This window comes from Trichechus manatus, unplaced genomic scaffold (genome assembly GCF_000243295.1).
Source record: "Trichechus manatus latirostris isolate Lorelei unplaced genomic scaffold, TriManLat1.0 scaffold00027, whole genome shotgun sequence".
Taxonomy (NCBI): Eukaryota; Metazoa; Chordata; class Mammalia; order Sirenia; family Trichechidae; genus Trichechus; species Trichechus manatus.
In genome coordinates, this window is record NW_004443963.1 from 5575444 (window position 1) to 5597566 (window position 22123).

A 22123-nucleotide genomic window follows, 5' to 3' on the forward strand; every position below is an offset into this window, starting at 1 on the left:
AGCAGGGGCAGAAGAGAACATATACCATCTTGCCATTTACTTGTAAAGTTTTCAAAAATGTACAAAATAAATGCCTGAAGAAATGCATAGGAACAGTTAGCCCCAATTAGGAGGCGGGCAGGAGGAGAAGGTGATCAGGGAAGGGCACACATGGGGTTCTAACTGTGTTCGTAAACTTCTTTGAGCTGGGTGGACATGTGGGTATTTGTAATAGTGTACTTTATGTTGCTTTTTTTTATGTCCAAACAACTTCATGATGAGTCTTTTAGAAAGTTGACAAACAACTGAGGTAACTGATTTGTTTTTGTCACCCTTATGCTAACAAAGTTCTTCATTAGCTATCATCTAATTTTTTTTTCCTCTTTCTCCTTTGTTTTAAAATTTATTCCCTTTTGATCCTCTGGAGATACAGAGGTTATCTTGGGTCATATTACGTCTCTGTTTTGATCATTTAAGTGGTCACCTAAGTCATTCCTAATATGTTATCTGAACTACTCCCCGTTCACTCATTTCCTTGGGTTTCTGAAATTGTCCTCTCTCCTCCCCTGCAGGTGTTCACAACGCTGTCGGTGACCAAACGCTCTGGGGGAAGCATCCTCCAGTCTGGCTGCTGAGGTTAAGCCCCATTGTGGATGCTGCTACCCAAACTCCACACCACTAATTTGTTTCTTTGCCCAAATCCAAGGCAGAGTTTTCAGGAAGGTCCTTGGGCTCTTGGTACGTGCGTGTCCTGTGCCTATCATTCAAGGCTTCCTTGGATCTCCTGGGTAGGAGGTGGTGAATAGAAGGTAGTCAGCATCACACTGGGGTCATCATAATGGACTCAGAGCTGATACTGGCAGTGCATTGAGGGATGCATCCATGAAGTCACTGGCCTCAAGCCCGCGTGGTTGGCAGTGATGGAACAACTGTCAAATCAGCTTCAGCATGACCTTTCCTTTGCGTGTTTTCTCTAGTCTCGGTGTCAGGCTTTCTCATGTTGATCGTATTTTCCTCCATGGTGTTAACGATATTAGAGATGAAAATGTTAGCAATTGATTTTTGTCCAAAAGCAAGTCACGGTTAGAGCACCCAAATGAAGTGTCTTGTTGCGTGGAAGGAGTGCTTTGGCCCCTTTGGGGTTACCTGGGCTCATCCCATGAAAGATCTCTCTCCTTGATGTGCTTCTGAGGATGGGAATGTACCGTTCTGCCTTACTGACCTGCTTAGCCATGTTTTTTTTTAATAAGTTATATGTCTAAAACAGGCAAATCTATGAATGACTCTGGCCAGCTTTGCCTGCTACGTCACTGTTTTATTGTGCTCCGTCACTGGTTATTATTCTTTTAAGTTCTGTTTAAGAAGGGAAATGACTGCTTGGCCAGCCTATTTGAAGTAATACTCATTGCACAGGGAGAGTGGCAGAGAACATGTAGCTTGGTCATACAGTATGATTTCCACCATTATTCATCATGGAGGCAGATGCAAGGGGAAGACCAGTAAGTGTCGTATTTTATTTAGTCTGTCATGTGTTAGTCTGAGTGAACTGAGGTCTTTTCGATGGAAAACACTTTACTTGTTTAAGCCTCTTTTTTTGGTAGCTTTAGCTTTAAGCTAAGAGCACAAAATATCACATCTTTGTTTTTCTTGTGTGTTAAGTATCTGCCCTTTTTTGAGAACTCCATTCCTAGGAAACTAGGTCTTCCCACATCTATGATTTAATCTTTTGTGGTAATTGCTTTTTAAAGGAAGCTGTTGATATCATAAGTTATTATTATTATTTTTGAACACAGGTAGATGTGAAGGATTTTCATTTAAAAACCAAATAGTTTTCACTTTCTGTGTTGAAAGAACAACTGTACCTGGTGGGATTTTGCTAGGCATGTTTATGCTTTGTTAGCATTCCAACTTGTATTATTGTAAAGCAGGATTAAGTCCTTGGTCATGTCTTTCTGTGTAAGTGTGCTGACTAAGGATTATTTGTAGGCCATCTTGGCTCACTGTAAGTTGAGTTTTGACAGTGCTGTGGACATCAGGCCTTCCGCCAGCACTGCTTGTAGTTCCTTGTTCACTCCCTCCCCACTACTTGTAATTCTCAGCTGAGGCACTGAGTGGTGGTTTCAAAGTACATTTCTGGGCCACCTCAGGGAGCACCTGCATCTGCCTGCCACTTGGTCAGCGGAGCACCTGCCCCTGTCCCACAGGGCTCTGCCTCACCTCTCATCCCATCTGGTTACACCAAGAAAACGGGAAGGGGGGGGGGGGGCCTTGAGGCAGTTGACTGTGATAAGTTTTATTATTATTATTTTTTTTAATTGCTTTTCCCCCAGTCTGCCAGTCTCTGAAATTAGAACAACAGGCAGTACGAGATGATCGTGCCTAATCATGTTGTGATTCTATCTTCTTAGTAAATGGAATGTTCTGCCCCCACGAGAAGAATTTTACTTGATAGACTTCTGTTTAGATTCTGTACCTTCCCAATGTACTGAAACCCATACTAAATTCCACATACTTTTGTTACAAATTTTTTGGAAAAAACAAAACAATGTGAAACATTAAAAGGTGTTAATATCTGTCTTGTGTCCTTTCTTATTGAATGTCTTGGGATTCTTTGCATGAATGTTGAATAGACTTCAGGAAAGGTTTTGTATCAAAGATAGTTAAGAACCAGCTGCTGAGTAAGCTTCAGTGATGCCGTTAGGCCTGGTGGCTATCTGCTGAGGTTTACATTTTAGAGACCATGGCTCTTCAGATTCTGTTTTTTAGCCTGTCCTGATTTGACCCATCAGCCTTGGTCTTTAGGGAGGCAATACCACCCCACTCCACTAAACTCCTCTGTGGGAGTCCCAGCACTTTGTACTTCCATTACTGCTTATCTCTGCTGTTTCCCCGCGCAGGACTGTGGGGATCTGTTAAGCCTTCCTTCCTCTTTGGACTGAGCATCTTAGGGTGTAAACAAGTTCACCATCATCCCCAGTTCCCCAGCCCCTGGCAGTACCAGGCACGTACTAGGTGTTTAAGAAATGTTTACATAAATCTTGTCATGTTTGGATTATTCATCACATGCACTTAATTTTCTTATGCACCAATTGTTAAGCAGAAACTCTTACTTTTGTGTTCATCCTTACCAAAGATCTTTGCAAAAGATCTTTCACCCTTAGTATAACTGCAGAATACTACACTAACAGCTAGCATGTGAGTGTTTACCAGAGCATGTGCGGGCAGGCACTGTGCTCAACACATTGGCTGACTTAATTCTTAAGACAACTCTGTAAGTAAGGTGCTCCTACCTATTTATAGAGAAGCAGACTCGGGTGTGAGTCACTTGCTCGGGGTTACACAGCTAGTAGGTGATGCAGCACGTTGCTGAAACCTGGAGCAAGGTGTGTGACTTCAAAGGCCCAGCCTCTTAGCCGCCTTGCCAACTGCCTCCTATTCATCTTTGACAAATGGGAGTTTTTGGAGATGCTGAGTTAGTCACTTCTTGGGACTCATCATTGTTCACATGCCATTGAGCAGTGCTGTCTGCGTGGTTAATAAAGAACTTGTGTGATACATCTTAGTGCTTTTCTTAACTAGTCTTTTCTACTGCCGATTTACGTCCACACTGTAATCAGGGCTTCATTGCTCAGACTTCCCTTGCACCAGACAATCGGGGTCTTCCCAAGGCCCATAGCCCCCTGCTGGACACAGCCCACTACCTGCTCCTCTAACCTCTGCTTTCACTTGTCCCGTCTGGCCACACCTGCTGTCTGTCCCCAAATCCACTCCACTCCTAGCCTCCCTTAAAGGTCACCTGCTCTGGACTGCCTCTGGCAGGAATTTTCTCTACATATACTCCCCTGGTACTCTGTATTTTCTCTAGAGCAAGACTTAGAATTACTCTGTGGTGACATTTATGTGTCTTTCTCAATCATTGGATAATGAGGGTTCTTCCCCTCTGCATGCCCCACAGCTTCTAGCACAAGGCCTGGCACCATGGAGGTGCCTAAAAGATTCATGTAATTGGATTGGCAGGTAGTAGAGCCATTGGACCTACCAGAGGTGGCCACGTAGGGAGCCTGGTAACTAACCTCTTCCTATTACATCAGGAACTTTGATTCAAATGTTAATGGAATAGAAAGCGCAGTTATTGAAGAGGAGAATCTAATGGTTAATAAACATATAAAAGCAGTTAACCTCCACAATAGCAAAAACATGGGAACAACCTAAGTGCCTATCAGTGGATGAATGGGTAAACAAAATGTGGTACATATATAACAATGGAATACTATGCAGCCAGTGTAAGAAGTTCTTGCAATATAATGTGGATGAATTTGGAGGACATTATGCTGAGTGAAAAAACTCAATCACAAAAGGGTAAGTATGATTTTTATAAGAAGACAAGAACAGGTACACATACAGACAGTAGTGTTCATTGGGGGTTACCAGGGATGGAGGGAAGGGGAATTACTCTACAGACATACGTTACTTTTGGTGATGGGAAAGGTAACACCAAATGTGAGTTAAATGTGTACAGCTTGACTGAGGTAAATTATGTCACTAAGACGTACATAAGAATAAGGGATGTTTTTGGTGCAGTGGTTAAGAGCTATGGCTGCTAACTAAAGGTTGGCAGTTTAAGTCCACCAGCTGCTCTTTGGAAACCCTAGGGGGCAGTTCTACTCTGTCTTGTAGGGTCACTATGAGCTGGAATCAACTTGACAGCAACAAGTGTTTTATAGTATATACAATTTTGCAATGACAACCTACATGTGGTTACATATGTAGGTATGTATGCATATATGTGTATAGGTAGGTATATGTGTGTATACGTGTGTGCATATGTAGGTGTATCTATAGGCATATGTATATACAGGTATGTGGGTGTTGCAAATATGTTCATCTATACAAAGCACATGGGGGCACAGTTGCAAACACTTCTTAGATACAACCAAACACCTCGTGAGATTGGTTTACTTTATTTGAAGGCTTAAGACCATAGTCTCATGGGACAGCTTGGTCAACTGGCATAATAGAGTTCATAAAGTTTATGTTCAGCATCCTAGTTTGGGGAGTAGTGTCTGGGGTCTTAAAAGCTTGTGAGTGGCCACCAAAGATACAGCTATTGGTTTCTACTCATCTGGAGCAAAAAAGAGGGAAATCAAAGACTCAAAGATAAAACTAGTCTACAGGACTAAGAGCCCACATGAACCATGGCCTCATCTACCCTGAGACCAGAAGAACTAGATGGTGCCGGGCTACCACTACTGACCATTCTGATCAGGAATACTGGACCCTGATAGAATGGGAGAAAAATGTCAAACAAAGCATCAAATTCTTAAAAAGTCCAGACTTACGGGGCCAGTTGAGACTAGAGGAGCCCCCAGGATTATCATCCTGAGATAACCTTTAAACTTGGAAATGGAAGTACTACCAGAGGTCACCTTTCAGCTAAGTAACAGATTGGCTCATAAAATAATACCACTCGTGAGTACTATGCTCCTTTAAAAAATCATCTATATGAGACCAGTCAACATTTACTCTAAAGCAAAGACAAAGTAATGGGGGGTAGAGGGGATAGGGAAACTAGATTAATGGAAACAAAAAAACCAGAATGGAAATGAGAATGTTGTCTCATTGTGAAAAATGTAACTGATTTCAGTGAACAATTTGTATAGAAATTGTTAAATGGAAACCTAATTTGCTATGTAAACTTTCACTGAAAACACAATAAAATATTTTTAAAAATACACATCTTAGTAGAAAGATATATATCTATAGACATCTATACTAGATCTGTATTACACTAGGTATATATATCTACCAATGGAATAAAATTGTTAGAGTCCAGAAATAAACCCATACATCTATGGTCAATTGATTTTCAAAAAAAAATAAACTTCAATGAAGGGAAATGCAAATTAAACTATGGTGACATACCATTTCTCAGTACACTGCAAATTTTAAGAGTCTGACAGTAGCAAATATGGGCAAAGATGTGGAACAATTGGAATATTTCTTGCTGGTGGGGGTGTAAATTGATATAGTCACTTTGGAAAACAATGTGGCATTACCCAGTGAGGTTAAACATGGATAACCCATGAGCCAACTACTGCACTGTCAGGTACATGCCCAACACAAATGCACATCTGTGCACCAAAAGACAGATACAGAACTGTTCACAGCACTGTTAGTAACAGGAAAAAAAAAATTCTGGAAGCAACCCAAATGTCCGCCATCACAAGAATGGCTAAGTGAATTGTGTATCCATATAACGGAAGACTGTAGCAGCAAAATATATAACAAAATGTATTCATCTGAGAAATACAGTGTTGAGTGAGAGTCACAAAGGAATACGTACAATATGATTCCTTTATATGCGTAAACAGACAAAACTAAGAATATAGTGTTTAGAGACACAATTGGGGTAAAACCATAAGGAAAAACAAGGTAATGAAAATTCAAAATGATAAATATCAAACGCAAGATGGTGGTTGCCTGTGAAAGGCTAGAGCAGAGGATGGGATCAGGAAGGGGCACACAAGAATTAAAGGTCCTTTCTTAAGCCAAATCATGGACTTGCTTTTTGTTTTATCACTATTTGTTATTTGTATTTTTAATAAATGTTCTTTTGCATCTACTCAGTAGGTCATCTACCACCTCCGCCAGTTGCTGTCCACTTGACTTTGACTCATGGCAACCCCACGTGTGTCAGCAGAACTGTGCTCCATAACGTTGTTTTTTATTGTTGTTCTTTTGTTTTTTAAAGGCTGGGAACACAATTTTATTAAATTTTATTTTATTTTTTGTGAAAATATTCACAGCAAAGGATACACTGTGTCAACAAATTTTACATGTACAGATATGACTATGGCCCCTGGACACCCTGCTAACTTAGAACTGAAGCCACTCTCAAAGTCCACCTTCAGCCAAAGATTAGGCAAGCCTACAAAACAATAACACAAGTGAGGAACATGCATCTTAGTTCAATCAAGCCTACGAGACCAAATGGGCCCAAAGAGAAGACAAGAAGGCAGAAAGGGACAGGAAAATAGACGAATGAACACAGGGACCCTGGGGTGGAAAAGGGAGAGTGCTGACACATTGAGGGGATTGCAATCCATGTCACAAAACAATTTGTGTACACACTTTTGCGTGAGAAACTAATTTGTGCTGTAAACTTTCACCTAAAGCACAGTAAAATAAAAAATTCTACACATACAATTTAGTGATATTGTTTACCTTCTACGTTCTCACTATCCCAAATTATTCCACCACCATTAACATAAAGTCGCTGCCCCTTAAGCTGCTTCACATCTAACCTGTTGAGATGCTGTTGTCAATTTGATCCCACATAGATAAATCTTTGAGAAAGCACAATGCTCAAGGCAGACATACTTTACTAATTAGGCTAAACTGCTGTTGGGTTCAAAGCTGACTTCTGGGAAAAGTTTTGGTTTGAGATTTAAGGGTTAAAGATTATCTCAGGGCAAATGTTTCAGGTGTTCATCCAGCCTCAGTGGTTCTAGAAGATCTGGATTCCATTGAGAATTTGTAATTCTGTTCCACTCCTCCCCCCTACTTTTTTTCAGACTCTTAGATCAAAAGTTCAGTAATGATAGCTGGGCACCATCCAGTTCTGGTCTCATGGCATAGGAGGCAGATGGTCATGGTGGCAGCCTTTCCTCCTCCAATTCCTGACTCTCCTTTCTCTGCTACTCTTTAATGGCTGATTTTTCAGAAGTAGATCACCAGGCCTTTCTTCCGAGGCACCTCTGGGTGAACTTGAACCTCCAACCTTTCGGTTCAGAGCAAGCACATTAACCGTTTGCACCACCCAGGGACTCCGTGTTGGCTACTGCATTAGAAAACCCTGCATCCTCAATTGTAGATGCTGGCTGGGACTGGCTGGGGTCCTCCAACTCAAAGATGGGAAGGTGGGGCTCGGGCTCAGAAGGGAGGAGAGACAATGGACCTGAGTTAACAATTACACAGAAGGGCTAGTGGCAGCCATGAGATTTGCTAATGCTACTAAGCTAGAGAATAAAGGGCTGTTTTATCCACTAAGTGCCATGAGCAAAGGGCCTAGTGTTTACAAAAATGTTTGAAGCCTTGAAAAAAAAAAGCTTCAAAATATGAGGGAAAAAAATACAGTAAAATTGTTGTTGTTAGGTGCCATCTAGTTGGTTCCAACTCATAGCGACCCTATGTACAACGGAACGAAGCACTGCCCAGTCCTGCGCCATCCTCACAATCCTTGTTATGCTTGAGCCCACTATTGTAGCCACTGTGTCAATCCATCTTGTTGAGGGTCTTCCTTTTTTCACTGACCCTCTGCTTTACCAAGCACAGTGTCCTTCTCCAGGGACTGGTCCCTCCTGATAACATGTCCAAAGTATGTGAAATGAAGTCTCGCTGTCCTTGCTTCTAAGGAGCATTATTGCTGTACTTCTCCAAGACAGATTTGTTCATTCTTTTGATAGTCCATTCAATATTTGCCAACACCACAATTCAAAGGCGTCAATTCTTCTTTGGTCTTCCTTATTCATCGTCCAGCTTTCACATGCATAGGAGGTGATTGAAAACACCATGGCTTGGGTCAGGCGCACCTTAGTATTCAAGGTGACATCTTTGCTTTTCAACACTTCAACAGTAAAAATACAATGGACAAATCTTTAAAAGCCTACATAATATTATTTTAACCAGTCCAATGCAATTGGATCCAATTCCCATGTGTTTGTAAACAAATTATATTTAACATGGGAAGGGAATACATCTCCTCATGTCCAGAGTGATGTGGAGTGGCAGCCCTGGAAGTACGAGTGCATAGGGAACCAAACCCGTTGCCGTCGAGTCGATTCCGACTCATAGCGGCCCTATAGGACAGAGTAGAACTGCCCCATAGGGGTTCCAAGGAGCGCCTGGTGGATTTGAACTGCTGATCCTTTGGTTAGCAGCCATAGCTCTTAACCACACGCCACCGGGGTTTCTGCATAGGGGAACGAAGTTGTTAAAATGGCCCTGAGAGGAAATGTAGAGCCGAGGCATTAGTGATGGGAGAAGAGGGCGAGGAGAAAGAAAGAACTGTATGTCAAAGGCACTTAAGAACCTCCAGAACTGGTGTTATAGCCATTTACTGAGTGAGAAAAACGAAATACAGAGTCCTCAATCACTTGCCCAAGCTCACGCTTCTAAGAGGACAGGCTGCTCCAGAGCCAAAGAGAAAGCGTGCCCCCTGGTGTCCATCCTTGTGAACAGCAGGCTGCCGCTGCCACCTGACAGCCATAATCAGTTCCTTCTAGTGAAGCAGAACTCTGAGCTCGAGTGAATAAGCCCACAGAGCTAAAAAGTTACAGGGTTTGCAAGTCAAGCGGGAAGACACACAGTTTAGCAGATAAACCAGTTGCCAGTCAAGTCGATTCCGACTCATGGCAACCCCGTGTGTGTCCGAGTATAACTATGCTCCGTAAGGTTTTTGATGACTGATTTTTTTGGAAGTAGATTGCCAGGCCTTTCTTCCAAGGTGTGTCTGGGTGAACTACAGCATGTGGACTGTTTGCACCACCCAGGGACTCCTCCACTCATGGCAAAAAACAAAAACTGAAACAAACTCATTGCCATGGAGTCAATTTCGACTCTAGGCGACCTCATGTGTTAAAGAATAGAACTGCTTCACAGGGTTTTCTTGGCTGTAATCTTCGCAGAAGCAGATCACCAGGTCTTTCTTCCATGGCGCCGCTAGGTGAGTTCAAACTCTCAACCTTTAGGTTAGTAGTGGAGCACAAACCATTTGCACCACCCAGGGACCTTGGCAAAAAAAAAAAAGCAAAAACCCGTTGCTGATTCCAACTCATAGAGACCCCATAGGACAGAGTACTGCCCCATAGAGTTTCCAAGGAGTGCCTGGTGGATTTGAACCGCCAGTCTTTTGGTTAACAGCCATAGCTCTTAACCACTGCACCAACAGGGTTTCCGGGACCTTGGCAGCAGCCTCCAAATGCCAGTTGTTAGGAGCTGGTTAAAATCAGGTTCCTTGGCCCCAGGCCAGGCAGTCAGTCTGTTGGTCTGGGAAGGGGGAGGGTTGGCACTGTGAAAACTCTCCCAAGTGACTGAGCCTAGTTTGGTCTGAGCTGACATGGAGCGTGGCTCTGAGCCCCTGTAGGTGCCCTGGCGTGTGACGGTGTTGAGGAGGAAGACACAAAGGAAAGGCCTGTGTGCCCATGGCCGGGAAGTAACAGGCCCCTCCATCCTCTGGCCCTCATGATCCGCCCGGAACCCACACAGGCCTTGGTGCCTGACAGCCTTGCAGTGTCTCTTTCCATTTCAGAACCATTTCAGGCGACAGCTATGGTGGCTGTTAGCACGAGCGAATAAGCCTTTCCACCCAGCCCTGTGTGGAGATAGCCCATTAAAAAGGGATTTAGGGGGACAAGTCCCCCCTTTAGTAGTGACTGGCTCCCTCACAGGCTCCCTTACCTGGCTCCCTTCCCACTGCTGTGAATTTGAGCATAATAGTTAGTGAAAAGCATTTCTCATGGTGAAGCGAGGAGACAGGAAAATGATTAGGAATGCAATTGCCTTGCTCCTGTGTGGCCCCTGCAGTTGAATGATTGCCTAGTTTTAAACTTCTCTTTTTGATCCTGGTGGCACTTTGCTGGGGCACGTATTTGGGCCCATTAAGCAAATGAAGGGATGAAAACGCCATCAGCCACTGATGAGGGCTGGGCTGCCAGGGCTTGTCCTGGTGGGTGTGGAGTCAGGAGCTCCAGGAGACTGGGGTGGGGAGGGGTACCGCATTCCCACAGGCAGGATTTCAAGAGCTGTGCTTGATAAGTGTTTAGCGTCCTGTCACCGTCACAGACTCTGTGAGGCAGTGCTGATTCAGCAGTAGAATTCTCACCTTCCACGTGGGAAGCCCAGGTTTGATTCCCGGCCAGCGCACCTCATGTGCAGCCACCACCCATCTGTCCAGTAAAGGCTTACGTGTTGTTATGATGCTGAACACGTCTCAGTGGAGCTTCCAGACAAAACAGACCAAGAAGAAAGGCCTGGTGATCCATTTCCAAAAATCAGTCAATGAAAACCCTATGGACCACAATGTCTGATCCACTACCTATCATGGGGATGGTGTAGGACTGGGTTGCATTTTGTTCTGGTATGCATGAGGTCGCCATGAGTCAGGGCTGACTCTGTGGCAGCTAACGACAGCATGAACTCTGCTCTGTCCTGAGCCCCTGAAATAATAATAATAAAAGCTCCAACTCTGCTGCACACCCTTGTAGGCACTCTCATGCACCACCATCTCTTTCAGTTCCCAAAGGAACCCTGGAGGAGGGCATTATCGCCCCATTTTCCAGAAGGACCTCAGGGTGGTAGCCTGTGCAGCATACGCACAGAAAGTGGGCTTGCCCTGCCAGGGAGGTCACCCAGCAAACTCCAGCCTCTGACTGTCATGTGATGCCCACAAGAAAAGCACTCCACTGATCATGCCTTCCCAGATGCCTGCCTGACCCAGCTGGGGCCCAGCCAGGTGGGGCAAGAGGTCTCAAAACCTGGGAACAAACAGCTGGAACAGACCTCCTCAGCTGGATTGTAGAGGTCAGGATAGCTAAGGGCATCTAACTACTGAGAACCAGCCTGTGAACTTTCTAGAAAGTAACTTAGAAATATGTATAAATAGCTTTAAAACATTCATGCCAGTGCATAAAAACAATGTTCTACATCCTACTCTGGTGAGTAGCATCTGGGGTCATAAAAGCTTGTGAGCGACCATCTAAGATAAAACTAGTGGTCTCTTCCCATCCGAAGTAAAGGAGGGCAAAGAAAACCAAAGATTCAAGGAAGCAATTAGTCCAAAGAACTAAGGGACCACATGCGCCATAGCCTGCATGACCCCAAGACCAGAAGAACTAGATGGTGCCCAGCTACCACTACAAACCACTCTGACTAGGATCACAATAGAGGGTACCAGAAAGAGCGGGAGAAAAATGTAAAACAAAAAATAAAATTCATTAAAAAAAGACCAGACTTACTGGCCTGATAGAGACTGGAAGAACCCCTGAGACTATGGCCCTAAGACACCCCTCTAACTTGGAACTGCAGCCATTCCAGGAAACCACCTTCCAGCCAAACAATAGACAGCCCTATAAAATAAACAAAAACACCCAAAAAGAACATGCTCTGTAGACCAAACAATTACCCAAGTCCCAAAGGGCAGCATTTGCCCAAAAGTAAAGATGAGAAGGCAGGAAGGGGTAGGAAAAACATATGAAAGGAAAAGGAGGAACTCAGGGTGGAAATGGAGAGAGTGTTTACACAATGTGGGGATTGCAGCCAATGTGATGGGACACTTTGTGTACAATTTGTTGAATGGGAAGCTAATTCGCTCTGTAAATTTTCACCTAAACACAATAAAATATTAAAATAAAAAACATTCATGCCCTTCAACCTAGTAATTGCACATTAAAAAATTTATCTTAATGAACAATTATAGGTTTTAGTTAAAGATTTGTGTGTAAGGATGTTCATCACAGTGTTGTTTATATTCATGAAAATTGAAAACAATTTAAGTGTGCAACTATAGGAGGAAGTTTATCCAACGATTGTACAGATCGAATTGTTCCCTGGTATCTTTTTTCCTTTTTTATTTTTGCTAATAGAACACCCCTCCCCTTGTAGACAAATACATTTTAGCGATGCACTTGCACACCCTATGTTCCTTGTGCCCTTGTGACTAAGTTTTTGCTAATGAAATAGAAGTGAAAGTGATGTGTTCAACTTCCACATCACTTCCTTATAAAGAAATTGCTTGCTTCACACTTAGCCCCAGCATATGAACATCCTGACACTCACTCTGGGGGGCTGAAGAGCCAGCTGTGAGCAAGCAGATGAAAACAACAAGCAAGCAGATGGTGAGCAACAAGATAGAAGGAACCAGGGTCCCTGGATGACTCATGCCCTGGAGCACCCTGCCCACCTCCCTTCTGTAGAAGAGAAAGACATGTGTATCTTATCTGAACCTCTCTTTGAAGATATAGCACTTTTTGGTCCCTGATACAGCAGCTTAGCCTGTTCTCTAACTAATGTTGTTAGCTGCTGTTGAGTCGGTCCCCGACTCATGGTGACCCCATGCACAAAAGAATGAAACACTGCCCGGTCCTGCGCCATCCTCATGATCAGCTGTAGATAAGACCTTTGTGATCCACGTGGCTTTCATTGGCTCACTCTTGAAAGTAGATTGCAGGCCTTTCTTCCTAGTCTGTCTTAGTTTGGAAGCTCTGCTGAAACCTGTTCAGCATCATAGCAACACACAAGCCTCCACTGACAGACAGGTGGGTGGTGGCTTTGCATGAGGTATGTTTTAGTTACCTAGTGCTGCTATAACAGAAATAACACAAGTGGATGGCTTTAACAAACAGAAGTTTATTCTTTCACAGTCTAGTAGCCTAGAAGTCAGAATTCAGAGCATCTGCTCCAGGAAAAGGCTTTCTCTCTCTCTTAGCTCTGAGGGAAGGTCCTTGTCATCAATCTTCCCTGGTCAAGGAGCTTCTCAATGCAGGGACTTCGGGTCCAAAGGACGTGCTATTCTCCTGGCTCTTGTTTCTTGGTGGTCTGAGGACCCCCGTCTCTCTGCTCACTTCTCTCTTTTATATCACAAAAGAGATTGATTTAAGACAAAACCTAACCTTGTAGATTGAGTCCTGTCTCATTAAAATAACTGCCGCTAATCCCACCTCATTAATATCATAGAGGTAGGATTTACAACACAAAGGAAAATCACATCAGATGACAAAATGGTGGACAATCACACAATATCGGGAATCATGGTTTAGCCAAGTTGATATACCTTTTTGGGGGACACGATTCAATCCATAACAAGGTGCATTGGCCAAGAATCAAAACTGGGTCTCCGGCGTGGAAGGTGAGAATTCTACCACTGAACCACTGCTGCCCTTACTCTAACATTGCCATTTAAATAATATTTTTCAGAAAATATTTAATGAGAAAAATCTTATAATTTACAGCTCAGTTAAAAAAAAGAAGAAAAAGGCAGGATATAAAAACTAGATAGATATAAACCAAACATGTAAGAACTACACATTTTTCTGAGGTGTGGCCTCAGCCTTCACAAGGCTTGCTTTGAGGTCCACACATTTATTTGAAGGTAGCACCTAGGACTTGGAGTTCAGTCTCCTAGTGAGTATCTCTCTACATAAAATGCTCAGGTACATTTCCCTCGGGTTCAGTTGGGTATGAGTATCCCATGCTCTCTCCCACTAATGAATGAGCAGACCTTGATCAAATGAAAATCAAGCCATTACTATGTAAATTACTATCAGGTGGCATGTACTTAGTGTCTGTTTATGACAATTGCATGCATTTCTGGGCGTGTTTTTATTTGACCCTAGTTTTAATCACCTCCTATTCACCTTGTTGGAGCCCTGGTGGTGCAGTAGTTAAAAGCTGTTAACCAAAAGGTTGGCCTTTTGAATCCACCAGCTGCTCCTTGGAAACCCTATGGGGCGGTTCTACTCTGTCCTATATGGTTGCTATGAGTTGGAATCAACTTAATGGCAGTGGGTTTTTTTTTTTTTTTTTTTTTTGGTTTGTTTGGTTTTTTTTCCTTCACCTTGCTTGCAAGGGACAGATTCCAGCCCTAGGGTTACGGGGATGCCGAACACATGACACCCGACACTGGACAGATATACTCACAGCTTGGAGGAGGAGGAGGACACCACACACCGTGCAGGGCCGTAGGCATGGCACTTGGGAACAGAGTTAACAACCAGGGACTATGGGAGGCAGACTTTGTAGTATCAAGGGGGTGGGGTGCCCCCTGGTTCCCACAGAAGGATGTGATTGGCTTGTTTGAATAATTCTGTGGACTGGCACAGAACTGAAACCTGCTACTCTGGGATGAGAAGAAACTGCTCCTGGGCCCCTTGATAAGGAAGGTAGTTTGGCTCAGGGACCTTATTCTTTGGAGCAGAGTGGTGGCGGGCTTGTGGTTAGGTCATTTGTGGCCCTCCCTATTTCACCAGATGTCAACACAGCACATAATAAAACCAAAAACCAAACCTGTTGCTGTTGAGTTGATTCTGACTCATAGCGACCCTATAGGGCAGAGTAGAACTGCCCCATAGGGTTTCCAAGGAGTGGCTGATGGATTCAAACTGTCAGCCTTTTAGTTAGCAGCTGTAGCTCTTAACCACTTTGCCACCAGGGCTCCCAGCACATCATACTGGGCGTTAATTTTAGGTCTTAGGCCATTAACCTTTTGAAATTAATCTTAAACTTTTTCTGTGCAATGGTAAACACATCCCCCCTCTTTTGAATTTAACATAACTCCTGAAACTGTTTATAGGAATTGTACATGCTTCTGAGTTATAAGGGCAAATTCTGAGCATCTGCATGTAACTTCTGAAATCTGAATTTAGTTAGAGATAATGACAATATGTTGCTCTCTTTAAATTTTCTTCATTAAATTCATGAGGTATTGTATCCGTGAAGAAGATCGTTAATTGTATTTATAATTAAATTCATTAATGAATAAATAAAATGCATTAATATTTTATTCATAACCATGAAGCTGTGCTAGGCAGACCAGCACTGTGCTGGGGGCAGTGAGCTTTGAGTCATTCCTCCACTTCTGCAGCTTCTCTGTGCCTGTATGCAGATACACACACTGTACCCACAAGCACTTTTGCACACATGCCTGTACACACGTATACAGGTGCCCCTCAAGCAGCAGAAGGAAGGACAGCGTCCAGGTAATGCTTTCTTTTTGGAAGCAAATCCACTTCAGGCATGATCTAAACAAACCTCCATCACTTGGATGTAACCATAGAGACACAGAGACCTGAATGTTCCGTAGGAGTCAAGGAATGTCAGGTCCTGCCTACAGACGCCTTGGATGGCTGGGCACCTTCTTGGGAAGGGTCTGTGCCCTCCATCTGGGCTCTCATATCTTGCCAGGAGGAGGGCCTTTGAGGGAGGGGTTGCTCTTCATCAGGAGGCCTGAATCTAAACAAAGCACCTTCTAGCCTCCCTGATGGGGAGGGAGGGAGTAGAGACTTTGTTCCCCCTTGCAGAGAGCAGAGCTGGGAGCAGACTTGTGGGTCTCACAGCTCTTTCTATGTGTGTCATTGCATGCCTCATTCACAATTTTTGTCATGTCTGTGTATTAACTTAACATATTTTAAAGTGATTCCCTTACATTTATTTGAAAAGGAAACCATATATCAAAACCATCCATGGTAACCAGCATCATTTTCCATAAATAAAGATTAACCTTAAGAATAAATGCAAAACTACATATTTGTATACACTTGGATATGGATAAATATTTCTAGAAAGACACATAGGAAATGCATCGTGATTGCCCATGGGGAGAAAAACTGGTGGCTGGGGACTGGGACTGGGGACCAGGGATGACTTTTAGTGAATATTCCTATATATTCTCATTGACACTTTTTGCTTTTGGAATGACATAAAATTTAAAATATTGAAAACAATACAATAAAAATAAAACATTGGCTTTAAATTCTGGCTAGATACTGTGGCCTGCTGGAGATCCTAAGCCTGAGGCCTCTCTCCGATAAAGAGAAGTAGGAAGCATAGGGAGATGTTAAGGAGACAGTAGCACCCAGCTGAGACTTTCTCTTTGAAGCCCTTTCCCAGTCTGTGATGGTGTTATTCAGGTTGTCTCCTTTTCCACATTTACTCCTCCTCTCCCCAGGACGCTGCATACTATCCCTGACTTTTGTTTTCCCTCACAGCTGCCAGCATTGCTCCAGGAACAGAGCAGACTCCAGGAAGTCAGAGCTGAAAGCAGCCTTAGAGGGCTTCAACCTGAATATTCCTGATCCGGTTCATGCATCCTCAAAGGTGCCCCATGAAACCCCTGATATTTTATGAAGAATTGTATGCTCATGTATATCTTCTAGGGAGATGGTGCATACCTTCCATCAGATTTTTCAAGCAGCCTGTGATATCTAAAAGGCCACTGAGTTCATTGAAAAGTCACGAATTTCACCAACTAAATCTGTTTCTAACATTTATTATTGCTAAATAGTAAAATTCCAGTATGAAGCAGAAATGAAGATGGCTAAAATGTGTAGTAGAGTGTGGACTTTTCATTAAATACCACCTGAACTCCTGTGATGGTTAATTTTATGTGTCAACTTGGCTAGGCTATGGTGCCCAGGTGTTTGGTAAAACACTAAGCTAGTAACTGTGATAAAGTAGTTGCATGTGATTAAATCAGTTGGCCTCAAGTAAAGCAGGTTGTTTTGTTGTCGTTAGGTGGTGCAGAGTAGATTCTGACTCATAGTGACTCTATATAACAGGGTAGAACTGCCCCATAGGGTTTTGTAGGCTGTAATCTTTACGGGAACAGATTGCCACAGGTTTTTCCCACGGAGCCACTGGGTGGATTTAAACTGCCAACCTTTCAGGTAGCAGCTGAGTATTTAACTGTTGCGCCACAAAATTATCTTCCATAATGTGGGTGAATCTCTGTGAATCAGTTGAAGGCCTTAAGAACAAAAAGGGAGTTTCCCTAGGGTGTGTTCTGCCTCCACACTATAAACAGACATTTTCCAGAACACGCTTACTCTTCACTCTTACCAGCCACCCACAATCACATGAGCCAATTCTTTGAAGTAAATATCTTTATGTATCTCACTGGTCTATTTCTCTAGAGAACCCTGTCTGAGGCAGTCAGCCACCTCTAGATGTAGCTTAAATTTAACAGTCACCTTTACATCACACCATGTGGAACAATTCTAAGATGAATTCCAGGTGTTAACGCTCCTGGCCAGGTTGAAGTCTTGTTTACAGTTGGCCTGGAGACCTGAATAAAAGATCAGCATGGTAGGGCCTTTGAAGAGCTTATGTCCATGAACACGTGGGCAATAGAGGCAGCCCAGAGGGAAAGGGAAGAAATTAATATCACACGCAAGTAAAATTTTGCTGAAGATCATTCAAAAGCGGCTGCAGCAGTATATCAACAGGGAATTGCCAGAAATTCAGGCTGGATTCAGAAGAGGACGTGGAACCAGGGATATCATTGCTGATGTCAGGTGGATCCTGGCTGAAGGCAGAGAATACCAGAAAGATGTTTACCTGTGTTTTATTGACTATGCAAAGACATTCAACTATGTGGATCATAACAAATTATGGATAACATTGGGAAGAATGGGAATTCCAGAACACTTAATTGTGCTCATGAGGAACCTATACATGGATCAAGAGGCAGTTGTGAGAACAGAACAAGGGGATACTGCATGGTTTAAAGTCAGGAAAGGTGTGCGACAGGGTTGTATCCTTTCATCATACCTATTCAATCTGTATGCTGAGCAAATAATCCGAGAAGCTGGACTATATGAAGAAGAATGGGGCATCAGGATTGTAGGAAGACTCATTAACAACCTGCAGACGACACTACCTTGCTTGCTAAAAGTGAGTGGACTCGAAGCACTTACTGATGAAGATAAAAGACCACAGCCTTCAATATGGATTACACCTCAACATAAAGAAAACAAAACTGGACCAATAAGCAACATCATGATAAATGGAGAAAAGACTGACGTTTTCAAGGATTTCATTTTACTTGGATCCACAATCAACGCCCATGGAAGCAGCAGTCAAGAAATCAAATGACGCATTGCATTGGGCAAATCTGCTGCAAAAGACCTCTTTAAAGTGTTGAAAAGCAAAGATGTCACCTTGAAGAATAAGGTGCGCCTGATCCAAGCCATGGTGTTTTCAATCACGCTATTTGCATGCGAAAGCTGGACAATGAATAAAGAAGACCGAAGAAGAAATGACACCTTTGAATTTTGGTGTTGGAGAAGAATATGGAATATACCATGGTCTGCCAAAAAAACATGAACAAATCTGTCTTGGAAGAAGTACAACCAGAATGCTCCTTAGAAGCAAGGATGACGAGACTATGTCTTACATACTTTGGATATGTGGTCAGGAAGGATCAATCCCTGGAGAAGGACATCATGCTTGGTAAAGTACAGGGTCATCGAAAAGGAGGAAGACCCTCAGTGAGATGGATTGACACAGTGGCTGCAACAATGGGCTCAAGCATAACAAGGTTGTGAGGATAGCACAGGACAGGGCAGTGTTTTGTTCTGTAGTACATAGGGTCACTATGAGTCGGAATCGACTCGATGGCACCTAACAACAACAACGTATATATACACACATACGTATACATGTGTGTGTATATATATATACACACACACATATATACACATTTATATATATACATACATATATACATTTATAAATGTATATATATAAATATATACATATATACACACTTCACTGGTTTTGCTTCTCCAGAGAACCCAGCCTAAGACACCGTATTACAAAACATTTGAGTATCACAGCAATTCTCCCTCAGAATTTTCTTTTAAAGCACTGATCATTCTGGAATTATTTGAGGAATGTCTTTCTCTCCCACCAGATTGGAAGATCCAGGATAATTGGGTCTACATTCTCTGGAGAGGTGAAGAGAATCGTGGGGAGCCTGCAGCCTAGAATCTGGTTTGAATCCTGGATGTGTCACCTACCAGCTGTGTGACCTTGAAAAAAATGACTTAGCTTCTCTGTACCTCAATTTCCTCCTCCACAAATGGAAATAGTAGTAATATCTACCTCAGAGGGTTGTTATGTGGATTACATGAAATCATATTTATAAAGTGCTTAACCCAGTGCTTGGCCTATACTAACTGTCATCAAGTCGATTCTGACTTATGGTGATCCCATGTGTGTCAGAATAGAACTGTGCTCCATACAGTTTTCAGTGTTGATTTTTCAGAAGTGGATCCCAGGCCTTTCTTTCAAGGTGTCTTTGGGTGGATTCAAACCACCAAACTTTCAGTTAGTAGCCAAGTATGTAACTATTTGTGCCACCCAGAGACTCCTATTGGTCCTAAGTGTTTGATAAATGTTAACTGCTGTTACTATTATTATCATTATTCATCTCTGTACTGCCAAGGCCTAGATCAAAAACTAAATCAGAAGAGGAGAAAAAATGGCAGCTGTCAGGAGAAGACGTCAATTTCCAGAGATAGATGGAGAGATTAAGGGTTCATTTGAATTAGCGGGAAGGAGAAAGAGCCAGTGAAACCATCTGGTCATCTACTCATTCTTTTGTTCAAAGACCATCATCAAGGGCCCGCTATGTCCAAGCTCTGTCCTACGCTTGAGGGTTATGTCTGTGAATAAGACAGACAGGGTCCCTGTCTACATGCAGTTTGCAATCTAGTGGGGGAAACTAGTTGCCTTAGAGTTGATACTGACTCATGTTAACCCAGTGAGTGTCAGAGTAGAACTGCTCCATAGGGTTTCAATGGCTGTGATTTTTCAGAAGTAGATTGCCAAGCCTTTCTTCTGAGGTGCCTCTGGGTGGATTTGAACCACCAACCTTTTGGTTGGTAGCCGAGCATTTAACTCTCTGCACCACTCAGGCACTCCTAACCAGTTGCCATTGAGTCAATTCCAACTCATGGTGACCCCATGCGCTAAGCAAGTAATTGCATAAATAATTATTTAATTACAATTTTGATAAGTGATACAAAATAGAATACAAACGACTTGCGTATTAGGTATTTTAACAGAAAAACACTATAGCCTGGGGGTTGGGGGCACAGGGAACTGGGGACAGGCATCCAGAAAGCCTTTCTGCATAGGCTGAAGGCAGGAGGGGCTTGGTGAGAGAAGACTTGATGATTGAATTGGGGTGGATGAGACCACATGACCATTTACTCAGGCAGATGGAGGCTGAGGGTCAAAACATCCTCTTTGGTCAGAGTGGTTGTCTGTTTTCTCTGCCATCACATAGCAAGGTGGTGGCCAGGACCCAGGAGTGCCAGTAGCTGCACTCAAGCACACCTCTAGGATGGGAAGAGAAAGCTTGCTGAGTATTCCTGAAACCAGCCTTAAAGAACACATCCTAAAGCTTCCAACAGCTAAGACAGTTTACTCTTCCCTTTCTGTGACCAAAGTCCCAACTGGCTAATGCTTGAAGATTAATTAAGAGAGGGAGTACTATTGCTGCACTCAAACAATTGGACCATTGACCCAAAAAAACACATTAACTGCTTGAATGAAGCCCTAGTCACTTGTGGTCAGTAGATTTTTCAGCTACATGGAATTCCTGCCAGGCCTGTAGGGACGGTTGTGGAATAATGGGGCAAGGCCAGGAAGAGGCATCAGAAAACTTTAGTTTAAGTCCTATTGATTAGCAATGGAAACTTGAACAAGACACTCAGTGTCTCTGGGTCTCAGTTTCCTCATTTGAATAATGGAGATAAAAACACTCAAGTGTGTTGTTTAGGAGTGTTTTTGGCTGCAAGTAACAAATAACCACTGACAAAGGCTTAGGCAAATAGATGTTTATTTTTCTGACATAAGAAGTCCCAAGTCAGGTGGTTGTGGCCATTAGAGAAGCAGCTCAGTAATATCAGGGTTCTGAGCCCACTTCTTTGCAATTCTCTTGTTCTTTCCCTCATGGTCACAAGATGGCTGCTGTAGCTCCAGGTGTCAGGTAGCTATTCAAGGCATAAGAAGGGGGGGAATGTGCAATTGCCTCTTTACCTTTTACACAGCCGAGCCATGCCCTGGTGGACTTTCACTTTCAACTCACTGGCCACACTTGTGTCCCATGGCCACCCCTAGCTGCAAGGGAGGCTGGGAAAAAGAATTTTTAGTTTTTCTAGTCTATAGTATGAGTTAGCAAACCAACAGCATCTACCTTGTGAAACAGCCATACACTATCTTGCCACTAGAGGGAGGCAGGGGAGAAATTGATATTTATTTCACGCCTGCCACCCTCCTACAGCCTCCATCTCTCCCTACAGCTGTTGTAGGACTCAAAGAAGATTGCATATGTGAAAGAGCTTCGTAATGTGCCGCACAAGTTATAGCCATCGTTCGGAATATCAGAGCTGCCAAAGGAGGAAGCAAAATGAATTGTCCTGAAGCAGCCTGCTTTTTTTCCTTGCTCATTTGTTAAAAGGTTTGGATTTGGGTTAAATTGTCATTAAGCAGTCTAAGCATTTGCTTTAAAAACCTCTTGTGATCCCTTTGTTCTGTTTACTCTTTGTTCTCAGTGCAACGGGGATCAGCAAGTTCTTTCTGC

At 43.1% G+C, this 22123-nt stretch overlaps 1 protein-coding gene across 5 annotated transcripts in view; it reads left to right on the plus strand.

The window, feature by feature from the left end:
- The window catches only part of TXNRD1 (thioredoxin reductase 1), a 109819-nt gene extending 108476 nt beyond the window's left edge, over nucleotides 1-1343 (plus strand). For all 5 annotated transcript variants that reach the window (XM_004373777.2, XM_023728990.1, XM_023728989.1 and 2 more), the window contains one exon: nucleotides 552-1343. In XM_004373777.2, coding sequence (XP_004373834.2) covers nucleotides 552-614 — 63 coding nt within the window. In that variant the 3' untranslated portion in view covers nucleotides 615-1343. The remainder of the gene's footprint in view (nucleotides 1-551) is intronic.
- Nucleotides 1344-22123: the final 20780 nt, after the last annotated feature.